Raw genomic sequence first — 18,037 nt, 5'->3', positions numbered from 1 at the left:
GCCTTCACCACGATTAACTGGACAAGGATCTTGTGTAACACCTCCTATATTAGTGCGTTGGCTAATATCTGCCAGACTGAGCTACACATACCTGGGAGCGGATACAAAAGCCTTTGTTGAGTCCGACGGCAAGTCTAGCAGCGGTTCCCATACAATGAGAAGCCTCACAGGAGATCTTGAATCAGAGCCTGACATGTGACTCCTCCTTGCCGAAAGCACCGGCTTGGCTTGAATAAGGGTTTTAGATTAGGGTCATTGATATTCTGTGACCTGCTGCTGCTGTCTGTGGATTTATACAGAAATACAGTGCAGCATCAATAGAGCTCATGTCCAAGCTGGAGACAAAGGTCTGTAGCTCTGAAGGTAGAGAGTTTTAGGGTCGGTCTAGCCTGACTGATTTTTATTACTTTCGTGCCGTACGTCAGTCTTGTGAGATGCAGCTGAGAAGCAAGTGTGTGTCTGGGTCTATGTGGGTCTTTTGGTTCTGTTGGGTCTGTTTCTCTGTGAAACTCGGTGGTTGTCAGGTCTCACACTGTGGCACCCTATAGAGCCCATCGTCCTCCTGCATTCTCTCTCTCTCTTTCATTCTGTCTCTTCTCACACAATCTCCTGCTTTATCTCCCTCTGTCTGTCTGTCTGTCTGTCTCTCTGTCTACCCCCAGCCTCCCACCACCAACCCGTTCCTTCACCATCCCCATCATTCACTCCTTTTCCTCTCCTCTTTCTCTCCCTATCTTGTGTTGCCTCCCTGGCTTGTTGTTATTATCCACTCCTCACCCCACCCCCCAGTAAAGAGGATAATGCTTGCGATTAATGCTAGGCTGGATAAAGCTGGAACTAGCCGGGTGAGAGAGGAGGGCCGGGCGGCCCCAGACTCTTTTGTTATTGGCTAAGCATGACATCATCCCCTTTGTGTGGCCACTGGCAGGCCGCGGGCTGGGCACGTGCAGACCGGCTGTGTGGTGTTAAAGCCGGCTTCCAGCTACCCCCTCCACACACACACACACACACACCCCTCCATCCTCTCTACCCCCCACAGGGCTCTTAGCATCGCCAGGAGCCGCCTCAGCCAGCCAAGACAGAAAAGGACACCATTGTGGCTCTTTGTTGGGGAAGTGAATGTAGGAAGCGAGAGAGCGGCACTGAGGGTATTCATGGGTGGGCTGCTGCCTCTGCCTCACATCCCATTGAGTACTAATAGCCTGCATCCCCCAAGGCGCTACACTCACCCCCTTTCATACAAGCCACCATCGCTTCAGTTGATGGAGCTGAATGGACATCCATGACCAGCACAGCGGCAATCAAAATGGTGTCCTCTTTCCTCTCTCCTTCACATCCCATCCTTTCATAACCGCCGTCCACTTGACAGCACGGGCTCTCTGGTAATGTAGGTCAGAGTCGGATACAGTAGGCTAGGTGCCGGTGGACCTCTGCTGGGAGTGGGATGGCACGGGCTTAGCAGGCAGTGGGGCTTCCTAGTGCCTTTTGCAGCAGGCTGCAGGGCAGGCGGGTGGTTTCTTGGCTTAAGCCTGGCTAATCCCTGCTGCTATGCCGAGCGTAGGAGGCAGCCAGGCAGGCAGGCCGGCAGGCAGGCCAGCCTGACAGATGGACCAGAGGTTATCACTACCAGCAGCCAGACTGGGAACGCACCTTTCCTATATGGAGGCACGGAGGCCAGGTCTTTCTGAATGGAACTAAAAGTACTAGGGAGGGAACAGATGCGGTCTGGTCATGCTGACTGACAGGCAGGCAGGTAGACAGGCAGACATTACTCTCACAGCGAGCTGCTACAGGCTGGAATGTGGTTAAACTTCAATGTTTACCACAAATACGTTTCTGGCAAGGAGACAATAATGTCATTATTGTCCCACTTTTTTGCTAGTTGGGGAGTGATTTATCCAAGAAAAGTTCACTAAGATTAAATTTATATTAAATCACTAACATTGATTCTTTGATTTATTCGTAGTAGCTTTATTATGTAAGGGTTGAATAGCGCTTAGACATTTAATTGTTTGTACTGTTGCTCACATCAAAGTCCTATGCCCATAATTACTTTGTCCAAGTATGCGTTCAAGTGTTGTGATATCAGCACATTAGTCATGATAATAAACACTAGCCTGATGATGTTTCTCTGGTTTAATGGCCACATTGCAGTGAAGGGAGGCAGGCGATGGGTCTATGATCTTGTCTGTGATCTTAATTGGTTGGTTTGGCTGAATGCCATGCTACCTAGCTGTGGGGGGAGAGACTGCACGTGACCAGCTAATCCATTCACGCAATGAGGAAGATCTCCATCAGTTCGACTGATGACACACCATATGCTGTGTCCATCCTCCTTGTGAAGGGTGCTGGTATATGGTCATTATGGTACATCATGGGAAATTGGGTGATTTAAAAAAAAAATTTGGTTGGAGTGTGTAAAAGTAAAGTAATGCAAAGTAGAAATGCTTTTGTCTGTCATCTACTTGTCAGACTCAGGGCAAAGATAACATCAATATTTGGTCACATCCTTGGAAAATACCAGAGAGAGCAACTTTTTTTTGTATTGTTCTGGATACAAAGGTTTCCAGTAACTACTGCATGTCAAAATGAAGGACAACACATAAGCGTTTCATGTATCATCGGCCTTGACAGTCGTGTGACTGTTTGGGAACTTACGTGATGACTCACTGAATGGATTGTTTTCCGGATTACGCAGAGGGCAAACTCAGGGAATTTTTATGTTTCATTCACATTTTTTCCTTTTGCCAAGTTCAAGCTAACACGTTGTAGCTGGAGGTGGTTTTCTACAGAGCCGGATGTGTCATGTGTTTGCTGTGATGAGGTCACGGCATGAATCATTGTTTGTTTTAAGGAGCCTACTGTTTGACATAGACACACACTCAGAACTAGGCTATATGCGGTGCACATAGAGTACTGCACAGAGTACTGCATAGAGTAAAGCAGGGATATCTGAGGAAAAATACATGTTGTTTCACTGATCCACAAGATCGAGAGATACAGAAAGACAGGCGGAATGATTCAGAGATATGACTTGTTGATATGAAACAGGGCTTTGATTATATAACAAGTGAGGAGGATGACATGGTATAACTGGAACTTCAGCATGCATGTGCACTTTTTAGTGTGTGTATGTGTGAAATTGCATGCTTGTGTGCATGTGCGTACAAGTATGACTTTATTTGAATGTGTGAATGCGTAACCTATGTGGGGCCTGGTGTGAGTGTGTGTGTATGTGTCTGTATGTGTGTGTGTGCTCATAAGGATTCATGTGTGTCGGGGCAAAGGTTCTCTGTGACATTCATGGTGCGAGGGTGTGACCAGATCAGGTGACCAAGTCACTCAAATGACCAGCGATGACCTCACGCTGCACATGCACACAGGCGTCAGGGACTTTCACCACCCTGTCCTCGCCTTTCGGTGCCACATCTCACATCCCTGTCTGAAACACACACACACACACACAGTTGTATTGCTGTACTTGTAAGGGCTTTCTATTGATTACATTTATTCCCTTACCCCTAAACCTAATCTTAATCCTCACCACTACATGCCAAACCTTAACCCACCCTAATACAAATTCTAAATTTAACCCTAAACCAAAGTCCTAACCCTAAACTATGATGTTCCTCATCTTTCCATTCTTGTGAGGACATTTGGTCCTCATAAGGATACAAGAACAAGAACTCTCTCGCACATAGACACCTCCACAAACATATACGGAAGTGGCAGCTGCCAGTGCCAATCAATGACATCATCTGGCCCTGCGGTGGTATCTTTATAGAGGGGAGCGGTGTATATCGCACCCTGTGTGTTGGACTCAAGCTGACAGATCAACTGCCAACAGAATCCACTGCCTGTTGCAGCAGGTCCTCTATCTGAATGTAATGTACTGTATGTACTGTACAGTATGTAATGGTAATGTGCTGTATGTGTGTGTGTGCTTTGTAGCAGCTCCACAGAGCCAGGGAGTGCCCATCCAAAATAAGTCAATAAATGAAACCAGTGCGACCACACCGCACCAAATCCTTTTCTGAGGTGTTGGAGCGCTTGTTGACTGATACTCTATAACTTCCCAGTCTGCATATTGATGATGGTAGAGCCCATCAGCTCTCAATATGTCAGTTGTTTCTTACTAATAATAACACCATGTGCAGCAAGCTTTGTCAGTATGTAATGCCTTGATGACTCATCCCCTGAGTGTTTTTACATGAATTTAATCAACAGATCAATCCTATACCTTATAAGAAAACCTCATTCAACTAAATATATCTTTATTCAGCAAAATGTCAGGATAATTAATGAATTAATTCACACGAATGATGAAATTGTGCCACAAAATAATAAAGGTACAAATGAAAAAAAATGAGGCGGCGACATGTATCTTGTGCACTCAAATTAATCAAAACAAGGCAGCGAGGTCTATCCCAGTACCATCTCGTGCCCTTGATATACTAAATCCTCGCCTCAAAATCTATATTTTATTCTCCTGCAGCCTCTCCCGGGCTCCGCACAGCTCTGCATTTGCAGCCCGAGCTAAAAAACACTGTTAGCTGAGGAGAGTGCATACTGCAGGACTTGTTTTCCCTGCTGCTGAGGCAGTGGGACATCCCAGAGAGGACAGAGAGAGGACCCGGACAGCATTTCAGGAATCCAGGGCCATTTTTAGACCGTTTCTGCTGATGTTGTGTCACAGCCCAGTTCACACACAAACACACATGCTGTCCCGCTCGCCGCTGACCTTGTCCCTGGTCAGTAGAGGTGCAGAGGTCAGGGGAAACCATGTTTCACTTTCTTACACAGGCTGTTATGATAGGCCAGGGCTAGGTGTCTGCAATTCCACAGATATTGCTTGTTGCCAAACTACCCATCATCTATGTTTCATGGTGCGTGTGTGTGTGTGTGTGCATGTGTGTGTGTGTGCGGACTGTCCCTACAGAGGAGTGTTGACAGGAAGGCCAAGACTCGCAGCCTTGTGTCCAACCTTGTTCTCCCACTCTTTTCATATTTTATAACACAGGATCACTTAGAAATGTGCAGAGACTTCTAACTCTCTCTCCCTCTTTCGCCTTTCCCACCACCTTAGCTCTCTCTATTTCTCTTCTAAATTCTCCGATATACATTCATTAACACACACGCACACCCTCCCCTCTTTTGTCCCTTCTCTCTCACTCTCTCACTTTCTTTCCCTCTCCGTCACTCTCTTGCTTCCTCTCTCTCCCTCTCTCCCACCCTCCCCCTCCCTCTGCAGATGAGAGGAGGAAAAGAGCCTCTAGCCCTGTGACCGGTCCTTGTTTACATCCTGCTGCGATGCCAGCCCTCAGATCCTTCACAGAGAGCGAGGGTGCAGTAGGCTATTAGCATTCGGCCTGCCAGTGCCACCTTCTGTCCTTCTCAACGCTCCTCTCCTCCCTCTTATCCCCTCTCCTTATCTCCGATTCTCCTTCGGCCTCAGCTTTCTTCCCCTTCTCCATCTCCTCCACTCCCCCCTTTTCCTCTCTCCCGTTTTCTCTATTTCTTCCATCTCTCTCTCCATAACCCCTCCTTTTCCCTCCCCGCCTCCCACTGGCATTCCTTGTTTACCTGCAGTGTGCATGCGTCAGAGAGCAAGACAGAGCCAGTACAGTAGTAGTAGCGGTGCTGTATTGCTGCAGAGGGATGAGGGCTACCGTACTACTGCTGCAGTCTGACAGCCAGCCCCACACTCCCCCAGGTCGTTGACCTCTAACAGTGCAGCAAACACTATGCATATCACATACTGAGCAGGAGCTGTAGCTCTGTCCTGTCACCCATGCACAACCCCATGCAGAATACAAAGCATACCTGGTGTCTCACTGTCTGTCACAGTACACACTGAATGGAAGCTGTAACTGGTACTGTACTATCATGCATACACTTCACATACTAAATATAGTAGCTACTACTTGTCCTGTCCGCAGGGAGCATTTTTAGAAGGGATGAAGGGTAGGTGTAATTTCATCCTGCCAGCTGAAATTATTCAATGCATCCACCATGTTTACTATAGATTTGATAAAGTATGTGGACGAAAACAAGAATTTATCCATCCCTCAAATCAGTTCTGTTTTATCTCTTTTGCTGACAAAAACGCACATACAGTGAGTCAGTACGTCTATACATTGGGGGGAAAATGCTTATCAGTGCAGAATACAGTGTTTAGACGCTACATCATAATATGTGCAAATTAAGCTATCCAGTTGCAGAATGAAACACTCACTGCTTGTCCATCCTTGACAGCATGTTGAACAATTCTATTTTTACTGTAGCACTAGTTTGTTTTAATTCCCCCCTTGAAGTGAAACCTTTTGTGCCAGTCAGCTGACGGACAAGGCTCAGTATGCTGTACAGTTGTGTGTGTGTGTGTGTGTGTGTGTGTGTCTGCTCTGTATATGTATGTACAGTTAGAGGCTTGTAATCCTCAGGCATTGATGTCAGGCTCCCGAATTAGATCTGATCCTATTAGGATAATTAGCCTCCATTATCCAAGGTTGGAGGAAGAAGGGAGTAGGGGAGATTTAAAAAAAATGGGGGGAAAGGTGAAGATGAGATGGTGAGAAGGTAGGACAACATATAAGTATGAGTGCAATGAGATATGAAGTGGTAAAGAATACTAGAAGGTGGTGGGACTAGAAACCTGAGGTTAAAGGATAGTTTTTTTATTCCTCACTATCTCTGTCTCTCATATGCAAATATAATCAGTCACAATAAATTTTACATTCACTGCATTGCAACACTGCATTGCACCTCATAGTTTTGTTGCACTCCTCTCTCTGTCTTTCTCTCACACATACACACATAGTGTGTAGACACACACACACACACCGGCATCAGGTTGGTTCACTCTACTGCCTAGTGCTGTTTCAGCTGATTGTATCACTTGATATTTTGTATGTAAACTCATACTGGGCTGGATGGTATCTCAGCTCAGCTCTGTTTCTGTCAAACAATAATGCAAATGTTGAACTGTTAAACCGGTTGCTGGTGATTTTCGGGTGTGTGGTAGAAATATCTTGAACATGAGAGTTACACACGGTAGGAAAGAGTTGGAAAGAGTTTGAGACTGAAAGAGTTGGACTTGTGGTTTGAAGTTGTTTGAATTAATGATTGATGCTACAGACTGCTACAGAGTTTCTGCCTTAGTTTCTCCAAGTTTTCTTGCTTGAATGTTAATGTTGGTGTTGGATGCAGGCAGGTAGGGGAGAGTCAGGCAGAGATAGGCTGGGGTTTAGTAGACCGGAGTTTCTCCTAACCAGGCTTTAGAGACTGACCTTGTCCTGCCTGGCCGTCACCTGCATGGCCGTCTGCCAAGCCGCTCTGCTACAGCTGCTATGTAAGCAGAAATATAATCAGACACTGTACACACTGTCCCCCTCCCCAACACACAGACACATGCAACATATAGAGCATACTGCATAAGGGACACTGTAGCTGTCTATACGATGAGCTATCATCGCCAGCTTGCCTTTCAGCATACAGAAGGCGAAGGAGGGGCGGGCGGCGCTCTCGGAGCAAGTGCAGTTTTGCCCAGAAGCTAGATGCTATTCGAAGATACATTTTAGATGAGAAAGGAGGGTGGTATGTTGATGTAAACAAAGAGATGAAATGGATTAAGGGACACCAGGTCCTCCTCTCTTTTCTCCCTTTGCCCTGTCACTTCCTTCCTCTTTGCCCGTGTCTCCTCTCTTGTCCCCCACCTCCCCACCTCTCCATCTTTTCCTTCAGTGTCTCCTCCACCATCTGCCCCTTTTCTTCTGCCTCCGTTCTTGTGTTACTTTCATCCCGCTTCTCCTCCACTTTCCTCCTCTTTTTTGTTCTGTTGCGTCTCTCTCCCATCTCGCCTCTCGCTCCGTTTCATCCACCTCTCTTTCTCGTCCCCACTACTCCACTACCCCCCCACCCCCATCCCCACCCTCCCCCTGCCGCTCGCCCCCCATCCTTCCTTCCTTCCTCCTCCCTCTCTCCTCTCCTGTCCAGTGGTGGTTCAATGATGCAGTGATTCATAGCTGCAGTAGGCGCTGCCTGACGGTCATGTGACCAAAGCCTGCCTGACAACATGGGGAACAACACAGCCTGGCTGGCTTGTGCAGGCACATGCACACGCTCACGCTCTCTCACGCTAACACACACACACACACACAGTATGCACACTTTTGTCACACCCGCGCATGCTCATATCCTCTTTCTCACAAACACACTCTGACAAGGCATAAACGGCATCACACTGACGCATTGATGAATGCCCACACCCAAAGTAATATAGCTGGCTTTTATGATTTTACTGATAGTGTTTCCCATCACAACAAACCACCCTCTCGACGGTTTCTACACAGTAAATAACAAAACATTGCAAATTCAGGCCTAATCCATTATTCATAATCTTAAACTTGTCTTGATAACTTGCTCCAGAATCACCTATACTGTATCATGCTGAGTGTTGCATTCATTGGCATCAGTGCAGCCATTGTTTATTGTCATAATTCCTGGCAGCTAATATATTTGTTAATTTTCTCTTCCTTGTTGCTGTTTCCTGGTGTATTTCGGGGGCAGCACCATGTTCTTATGATGACATCATCTCAGGATCAGAGGCTCGCAGGTTTGATCCCTGTGACATTCACAATGTATTGTAGCAAGGCACTGAACCCCCCCTACCCAGCCAAGCAGCGACCCCTCTGATGAACTATAAGTTGCATGTGTGTGTATGTCTCAGCTGGATGTTCAGAGATGCGACAATTTCTCAGTTATGTTGTGCAATATGCAAATTTGGTGCTTAAGGTATCAAATAACTCTCCCTTCCTTGTTGTTATTGGATGCTCCACATTCTTTCTATTGTGATAATGATAACTAACTCGACTGTCTTCCTTGTCGTGTGTGCAGGTGGAGCTGGGCAGGAAGCAGGAAGTGGTGGTGTACGACCAGAGTTCCAAAGAGGCGGTGCATCTGTCCAAAGACGGCTTCGTGCACATTCTCATGGGGAAGTTGGAGGGCACCTTCCACCGAGTCTCTTTGCTCACTGGTACGCACACTCATGGCCTGTGTGTGTGTGTGTGTGTTAGAGATGTGGAGCATGTGAGAATGGGTGGGATGGTAGGCATGGTGTTTTTGTTTGCGTGAAACACAAGTTGCTATCCGTGATCCAGAGTCTATTTTTAATTAGATGTGTCCCAGTGTTTCTCTATGCATTATCGTCCCCCTGCTGCCCGCTGAACAGGTGCAGCTCGCTCTCAGCCCTCCGCCGGTGATTTGAGTGTAGCTGTGTGTCATGGCACCGTTTGGTCAGCAGATGTCACTGACGAGCATTCATCTTTTTCAATCACATTAGACTACTTGTATCCCCCATTCCTGAATTGTGGTAACACTAATCAGACTGCCGACCATCTGGCATCAGGTTCACCAGTATATGTGGAGATAGGGAAGAGAGGAGGAAGTGTCAAAGCATGCCGCGTGGCTGCAAAGCCTCGCTGATGACTCTTTGATGTTTAAGCCTCACTGGAGTCTTTCTCTTACCCAACATCGCAGAAATAAAGCTGAAGCTTACGTTCCAATCCTCCAGCCTTATTTACCACAGTTATTATCCTGTCATAGTGGCCACTAAGCACGCTAAGACTTATAATTGAGCCCCAGCGAGACTGTTAATAGCCTCGTTGAGTTAATAACGTCTCGATAGCAGTGACTGCAGCTTTTTGAGGGAGGAGGTAGGTGCACACACACACACACACACACACACACACACACATATAACGCAATACACTAACAGAGGCTTAGGAATCTGTCCCAAATGTGTCAGTGCAGAAAGGGAAGTGTAATCTGCCTCAGTCAGGATTGGAAATGAGACGGCAGAGGCATGCTGCTCGGGCAAATCTCTGCTCGCTCTCCTCCCTGCATCCCTTCTTATTCTTCTCCTCCTCTCGCTTCTCTCTCCCTCTACTGGGAGATTAGCACTTTTCCATGAGTCATTCATAGATGCCGAGGATTGCCTCAAAGCACCCAGGCTCCACAATTAGTCACAGTCACAGAGATGTACTGAGCACATGCTTGCGCTGGGCACACCCGCACATATACATGCACACAAGCACGCGCACACTCACACACACACAATCACAACCATGTTCAATATCACACACACTTTCTCTTTCTCTCTGAAAGCCAGTATTTTCCATTACAGCTTTTTTGATCAGGCATCATACCCTTCTTAATGAAAGACCCCTTGTCAGCGATTCCCTTCTCTTCCTCTTTATCAGTCTCCTCAGCTCGCTCACTCCACGGTTCTTCAGGGAAAAAAAAGAGGAGTCACACTTCCATTTCTGTCCCCTCTTTTCTGCTGTTTCCACGACAACAGTGGCAGAGAATATTCCCCAGAAGGAGTCAGCCAATGGCAGTGGTTGTTGTTTGGGTGGTTGTATTATTGGGGTCAGTGGAGTTAGCAGCTAGTGTCTGTGCATACTTGATGTGTGTGCGTGTGCACGTGTGCGTGTGCACGTGTGCGTGTGTATGTGGGCAGATGGAGGGCTTTGTGTGTGCATGCCTGCGTGTTTGCATGCATGCATTCGTGCCTACATGCATTCATGCATGATGAAATTATGTGAATGAGTGCTGCAGTATCTGCATATATGTGTGAAATGATAGCCAGTGAGCTGCAGAGTTTTCATGGGAATGTAAGACAGAGACTCCAGTGCACCAGGCTAGTGTTACATACATAAGTAGGAAATAAGTTTCCTTCTTTCTTTCTTTCCTTCTTTCTTTCTTTCTTTCTTTCTTTCTTTCTTTCTTTCTTTCTTTCTTTCTTTCTTTCTTTCTTTCTTTCTTTCTTTATTTCTCCTTCCCTGCCCTTCCTGGTTTTATTTGGCTTCACCTTCCCTCTCACTCACCATGCATGCTTCAATATTAGAAGTAGTTTGAAATTGTTAATAGAAACTCTCCTCTCCTTCTCTCCTCCCTCCCTCTCTCTCTCTCTCCCACCTCTCCCTCTGCCCCTCTACTGAACTGCTGATTTATGATGCTATTAATTCTGGCAGTGACTTCATATCTGACTGACAACTTGTTTTCAGCCTCATGTACACAGACCACACACACACACACACACACACACACACACACACACACATGCACTGCACACACTTGCCAGTAGCATCGCTCCAAACCAAGCAAGGTGTACTGCGGGTGGGAGTGGAATGAGGGAGGCTCAGAGAGAGAAATGAGATGAATCCATAAATGGGATGGACAGTGTTTATAAAAGAATAATTACCAAGCTTGGTCTTGCTGTCTGGGGGAGAAGGGATTTTCTGCCTAAACTGTTATGTATGCGCAGGCTTTCTGAAGGGAGAGATTAGAACACACATACACACACATATTCTAAGTTGCCTGCAGTGATATTTATTTATTTTTTGCACTGCCAAGTACAGCTAATTTCTGACATTTCCAGGTTAAACCAATCGCTGACTGCAGCTTGCTGTAAATTCACATGCAGGAAAGATGAGAGACAGACAGCTTGAATGACATGTTGCATAATGTAACCGCATGTATTATGGGAACTTATTGATCTAAAACCAATCAGTGACTCTTCTTCGGTTTCTCCCCATTCACCAAACAATCAATAACTCAAAAAAAGCACACCACTTCCTATGCACAGATGATGTCATGGAGGAAGCCATGTCCCTATAGGGCCATTTGTTTTTGTGAATGAGATGACTAATCCGGGTAGCGAAAGACTCTTACCCTGTTTTGGAGTTTGAAATATATGTTCACACAGGATGTGGCGGTGGCGGTGGTGGCAGTTGGAAAGCGCGCGTGTGTGTGTGTGTGTACGTCTGTGCGTGTGTACGCGCGTATGTTTGCGTTATTACTTCATCGACTGTGCGAAAGTGTTTGTGAGAAACGTATCCCTCTGAGGACAGCCGTATTTTTACCACAGCGATGATCTCACTGAGCTGGAGCTGAGGCTGATGCGTCTTGCCTTTTTCAGAGCTCTGCCTTCGTGTTTTTGTGTGTGTGCGTGTGTGCGTGTGTGTGTGTGTGTGAGAGAGTGTGTGTGTGTGTACAGAGGAGGAGAACATCAGTTGGTTGGAGCCAGCTGTGTCCCCAGTGGGGCTGAAGTTTGCGTGTTTCCCACCAATCTGCAGCACAGAGTCCAACCAAAGACAACACTGCCTGCTAGTGTGGAGCTAGCTGGTATGCTAGCTGATGCCAAGTGCGTAGCCGTATCATGCGTCGCATCAGCTGTGATGTAGCCTTGCCAGGGTGAAACGTTTTGATTCTGGCATCTGAGCCTGCCTCGCTGGTCTAGTGTCGGGATAAGAAGCCAGACAGACAGAATAGAAAAGAGAATAGTCAAACAGGGAGAAGGCAGACAGAGAAGAAAGTGTGGCATGCTCAGTAGATGAAAAAAGAAAGAGAGGTGGATAATGGTTTAGAGAGGAAGGGAGGTGGTAATAAAAATAGCATTGCATTTTATTTATAGCACACATTTCATTAAATCTCAAAGGACTAAAGGAAAAAGACAATAACTCTGGATGACAAAAGAACTAAAAAAAAAAAAAAAAGAGAAATTGAAGAAGAATATAAAAGGGGCTGACTTCCAGGAAACAGAGAGAGGTAGATCAGGGAAGAGGCAATGGGAGCGGTACAGAGACGGGGACGCAGGTTTGCAGGTGTGCACTTCATGCATCCGATGCGTGTGCGCTTTGCAGATGTGCGATGACTGCTCCTAATCTTTCCTAGCACCATCTGCCAGTGTTTTTCTCAGGATTACTAAAGCGACGCACCACAGAGAGACCGAGAGAGAGAGAGGGCGAGAGGGACAGAGAGAGAGAGAGAGAGAGAAGAGGGACACAAGGAAATAGACGGAGATGAGAGATGAAGGCACGTGCCAGATGTGTCTAAATGCCCTACATTGGCGAGGTTTGCAGTGGGACGAGCCAGAGTCGTGTTCATGAAATCACAGCGCTCGACTCGACTGACTTTACTTCCGCAATTATCATTAATCATCATTTTTTGGCTATGATCACCAGATCCATTACTCTCTTATTTGTATATCTTTCTAGCACCTCTCTGCATAAGAGCATCAGCTAAATAGCTAAATTATATGTAAATTAAATGTAATGCAGTTTTGTGTTCCCTGTCTCTTTTATTTAAGCAGGTGAGCTAATTCCTAGATCTGTGCATAGGTTCAGCTCTAACCTCCACCTGCAGCTAAACAGGCTTGGTGGGGCTCGGTTTGAACAAGGTAGCTTGCTATCCCAGAGTCCCACGCTGTCAGCCTGCCAGCCCAACACAAAAACACACAGGAGGAGACGAGGCGATGACACAGTGATGAGAGGCATTAAGAGATGAAAGACTCCTCTCTCTCATTTTCTTTCTCTCTCTCTCTCCCTCTGTCTCTCTGTCTCTCATTCTTTCACTCACTCGCTCTCTCTGTTTCACACACACACACGCACACATGCACACACACACACACACACATACACAGAAGCTGCAGTGTACCCCAGGGCTTTGATGAGATCAGGTTAGGGTGTGACTGCACACAGACAGAGGTACAAAGGTCAATCCAGTTATGTGTCATTCTTCTGCGCTGTTATACAACGGGGCGGCGGCCCCTGTGTGTGTGTGTGTGTGTGTGTGTATGTATGTGTGTGTGTGCGCGTGTGTGCATGCATGAGTGTGTGCATGCGCATGTGCATGTGTGCATCAGAGAGAAGCTGAAGAGGTGAGGTAATCGTGGGAGGCCGAATCTCACAATGCAGCCGTTCACAGAGACATTCCAGTGAGCTACATAAGGAGGTCTGTTTGTGTGTTTTTGTGTGTGTGTGTGCGCGCGTGTGTGTGTTTGTGTGTCCTCACGCACGTTTGCATGAATATGTGCATATGAAGTAGTGTGTGCACGCGTATGAGACTGTTTGCGTGCATTTGTGAGAAAAAGAAAAAGACAAAACACAAGGAGGAGAGCTATTGAGGAGATGAGGTAATACACCTCATTTCATCCTGAATGCGTGTCTGTGTTTGTGTGTGTGTGTGTGTGTGTGTGTGTGTGTGTGTGTGTATGGGTCCATTCACCTCCAATTTGTGCGTGCAAGTGTGTCTCCATTCGTGCCCATTCATGTGTGTGTGTGTGTGTGTGTGTCAGCGTGCACGTGTGTCCGTCGGAGTGTGTGTGTGGTCGAAGACGTCATCCAGTGAGACGGGCCGTTAAGCTGACCTGTGTTGTGTTCTCCGGCACAGAAAGACTTTCTTTATGGTTTCTTCTCCTGCTGGAGCCCAGGAGGAAGTCTCCATATCCTCCTAACCAGCCTGAGGGGAGCAGCCCAGCCAGGATCGCAGCCATAACAAACACACACACACGTATGCACACACGCAGAGTAGTTAAAGTGCAGGTCTGTGCAGTTCAGTTGGGAACGTATCATACAACTGGAATACTTGAGTAATTGCTTTGGGGTGAAATCAAAGGCTCGGGCTACCTCCATGCTGTAACGTTCATTTACACCACAACAGATAGTGTGACTCGCTTGGCTGGAGAACGTTTTCCTGATTTTCACTGCCATAGCTTAGGCTATACGGTCATAAAGCAGCAGAAAGTTTTGTGTGTGTTCTTCGAAGAGTAATCTGATATGGACAGCCTCATGTGAAGGATGAGCTCATTTGTTTTGATTGGCCTTCACCGCGCCTCCAGCTGTCTTTTGATTGGCCACAGCACAGGTCACAGAGTCACAGGGGTCGCGCTTATACTATGGCTGCATGCCTGAGGTGCGGGCTCTCCCCTCCTCCATCCTCCATCCTTCATCCCTCCCTTCCCCCCCCCCTTTCCCCCACTCCTCTCCATCTTAACCTCCTAACCTGCCCTTTCTGCACCTCTTCCTCACCCCCTTCTCTTCCTCTGCCTCCCTCTCTCCCCCCCCCCCCCTCTCTCTCTCTATCTGACCCCTCTCCATTACGCCGTGGGGAGCTCCGGCAGATCAATGATTTCATTGAGAAGGAGCCAGCGGTGCCATTAGGAGGTGAGCTCACCTTCCCCGGGGAGATCTGCCACATTATTCTCAATGACCTCGCCTTCCTCCCCCTCTCTCTCCATCCCCTCCTTCCATCCCTCCTTCTCTCTTCCTCCCGCTACCTTCCATCCTCCCTCCCTCCTTCCCTTTCCCTTTCCCTTCCCCCTCCCTCACCCTCCACCTGGCCTCCCTCTGCCTCCTCTCCCCCCGTTTCTCCCCCTCTTTCCCCTTCTCCTCCACCTCCTCCTCCTCCCTCTCTCCTCGCCTCTGTTTCACGGTGCTGAGAACAGAGCGCTATTTTTAGGCCCAGACTCCTGCGGTCGTCACATCTGGCGCCAGTGGCCTCGGTGCTCTCACCCTGTCCCGTACATACACAAACACACACACTCGCACACACACACACACACACACACACACACACACACACACACCGGCCCCACCCCAGTCAGCACCAAGGGAGCAGAAAGGTCAAAGAAAATGGCCTACAAGAATATCAATGACATCACCTTTCTCCTCTGAAAGTGTTACAGAGTGAGAGGAGCCTCGGAGTGGCACGGTGACACAATGCACTATTTTCTGCAAACACTCACTCTGCAGGTATGTAATGAGACGCCTTTTTCACACTCACACCTTGATGGGGTGTCGTGCAAACGCTTAACTCATACAAACACTCGAGCACGCGCAAACGCATCCAAACAGGCGAAAGCATGCGTACGCACACATGAATGCAGTCGCTCAAACACACACACACACACACACAGACACGCACACACACACACGGTAACAGGGCCCAGAGGAGGTCTGTTGAGTTGAGTTTTATGTAACAATGTTCTGTTTCTGCCAGTGTTCTCACCCCCCCTCTGTCTCATTGGCCTCACATGATGAGCTTGATGTCATTTTCCCCTTTTTTCCCCTCAAAACCGGAGAACAAAAACAGGCCAGCGGGGGTTTGCGTGTGTGTGTGTGTGTGTGTGTGTCTGTCTATGTCTGTGTGTGTGTGTGTGTGTGTGTGTGTGTTTATGTGTGCTGCTGCCAAATGTTTCCACCATGACGTGATCTCACTGCTCTGCTTGCCTCCTCCTCTTCTTCCCCTCTCTTGCTCTTCCCCTTCTCCTCCATCACTTACAGTCTCATGCTGGCTTGAAGGGGCCACACACACACATACACACACACACACACACACACACACACACACACACACACACATATACACAGTGAAATACAATCATAAGTATATACTCTAGCATGCAAAGGGGAAAGAATGGCATTTTCTCACAAGTGCACGTATAGGAAAGACATGCGCAGAATCCCCCAGTGGCATGGAGAAAGGCTACAGCTCGAGACATTAATTCATACTGATGCAGAAGCACATACATGACCTTTCTATGATAAGCTGAGGTGTGCTTTGAAGCAAAATGACATCCATTTCTGCTATTTTGTTTGGAGACTTGTTTAGATATGTTAGACGATATGTTTCAGAAAAGGTGGATTCTATGTGGGAAAGCTTATACTTTAGGAGAAATGACAACATACTTCAGATGCCTTTGTTTGTTTAGGAATATGTTTGGTATACAGAAAGGAATATGTTTGTTATATAGAAATTTTAAAATGATGAATCAGTGTGGGAACCTAGAGGTGACACTGAAATTAATTAAATCATAGACAATTAAGCACAGATCTTAGATTCTCTGATGCACGATACCCTTCGCTCTCTGCCCTTCCAAGACGCAGTTTCCCTGCTTCACAGTGTAATAAGTAGATCTTGTGGAGAAGTCCTGTGGGACAGCACTTGTACTACAGTGCCCTAAATACTTCAACCATAGTTGTTTGAACTGCTTTGTGTATACAGTCCGCTCACAGCGCATACCTTCTGGCTCCTGGTGCATTTGAAGTCTATCTAGAGGCATTTGGAACATCCCAACCCAACCCTGTAATGCATTCATAGAGCATGAAACAAAAATAGTTTGTTTAAACTGTTTCCTAGGCAGTGTCAACACATCAGGTCAACAGGAGCTGAAGTTGAGCAGCGAGCGAACCCGGGCCAGTTTCCCCTCGCTACGCCCCCATCAGCACCTCATAACTGTTAAACCTCTCCGCCCGCTCCGGGCCAAGCGCTCGGCAGCTCGGTAGCTGCAGCGCCAGTTTACCGCCGCAGCATTTACACTGATGACTCTGACACACATGTGGAGTGGAAATTTCCAGAGGCAGAATGAGGCTAAAGGAGTAGCTAACAATTAGGCTAGTTTATCCTACCCGGTCCTGGCCCGCATCCACTAGATTCCATTCATGCTCGGCCTGCCCACCGCCGCTCCTGTCATGGCGTCACTCCATGGAACAATAGTGGATTCCTGTTTACCACCGTGCCTGTCTTTGATGCACTTTATCTTTGGCATGCCGCAGCGCCACTTCCTTGTTTACCTATGCGGTTGCCATGTTGTTTTTCAGTCGTTTTAATCAGATTTGGACTGCACCTCGACCATGCGGATGAGGTTTTATCTCCTGGCAGCCCTTAGTGGAGTATTACTGTATGAGAACGCCTATTTTCGTTTCTGGTTTGCTAATTAATTTCCAAAAAAAGACAGGGTATTTTCTTTTCCAAGATCATTGGCAGAGGAGCAGAATAGCCGCCTATATCGGGAGAGAGTGTTTAAATTCTCAGCGGTTTGACGCTTTTCCTGGTATGCGGGACGGACTTGTAACGGAGGTCTTATTACGGTAAATACATGCTGACCACACACAAACTTTGGGCTGACCCTCCGGGGCCGCTGCTGCTTCCTGATAAAGGCGGGAGATTTTCCATCGCCGCGGCAACAGGCTAAATTTGGAGTTCCAGTCAAGCCCAAGGCCCCAGATTGAGGAATGCTGCTGTTTGTCATCATTCCCTTTTCCTCCTGATTTCCCTCCCCCTCCTCCTCCTCCTCCTCCTCCTCCTCCTCTTCCTCCACTGCTTCCATACACACACACACACACACACACACACACACACACGCTCACAGAGTCACACACACAGACACACAAGCACATACGCACTCTTACATAGATTA

At 47.3% G+C, this 18,037-nt stretch overlaps 1 protein-coding gene across 1 annotated transcript in view; it reads left to right on the top strand.

Moving 5' to 3' along the window:
* dusp8a (dual specificity phosphatase 8a) overlaps window positions 1-18,037 on the top strand; it is a 39,936-nt gene that overhangs the window by 2,393 nt on the left and 19,506 nt on the right. The window contains exon 2 of the mRNA XM_071539673.1: window positions 8,893-9,031. Coding sequence (XP_071395774.1) covers window positions 8,893-9,031 — 139 coding nt within the window. The remainder of the gene's footprint in view (window positions 1-8,892; window positions 9,032-18,037) is intronic.

This window comes from Centroberyx affinis, unplaced genomic scaffold (genome assembly GCF_046629955.1).
Source record: "Centroberyx affinis isolate AG114_WGS23_722 - 3 ecotype Tasmania unplaced genomic scaffold, CSIRO-AGI_Caff_v1 ptg003487l_1, whole genome shotgun sequence".
NCBI classification, from domain to species: domain Eukaryota; kingdom Metazoa; phylum Chordata; class Actinopteri; order Beryciformes; family Berycidae; genus Centroberyx; species Centroberyx affinis.
The sequence above is the reverse complement of the archived record's forward strand: the minus strand, read 5'-3'. Positions and strand labels throughout refer to the sequence as shown.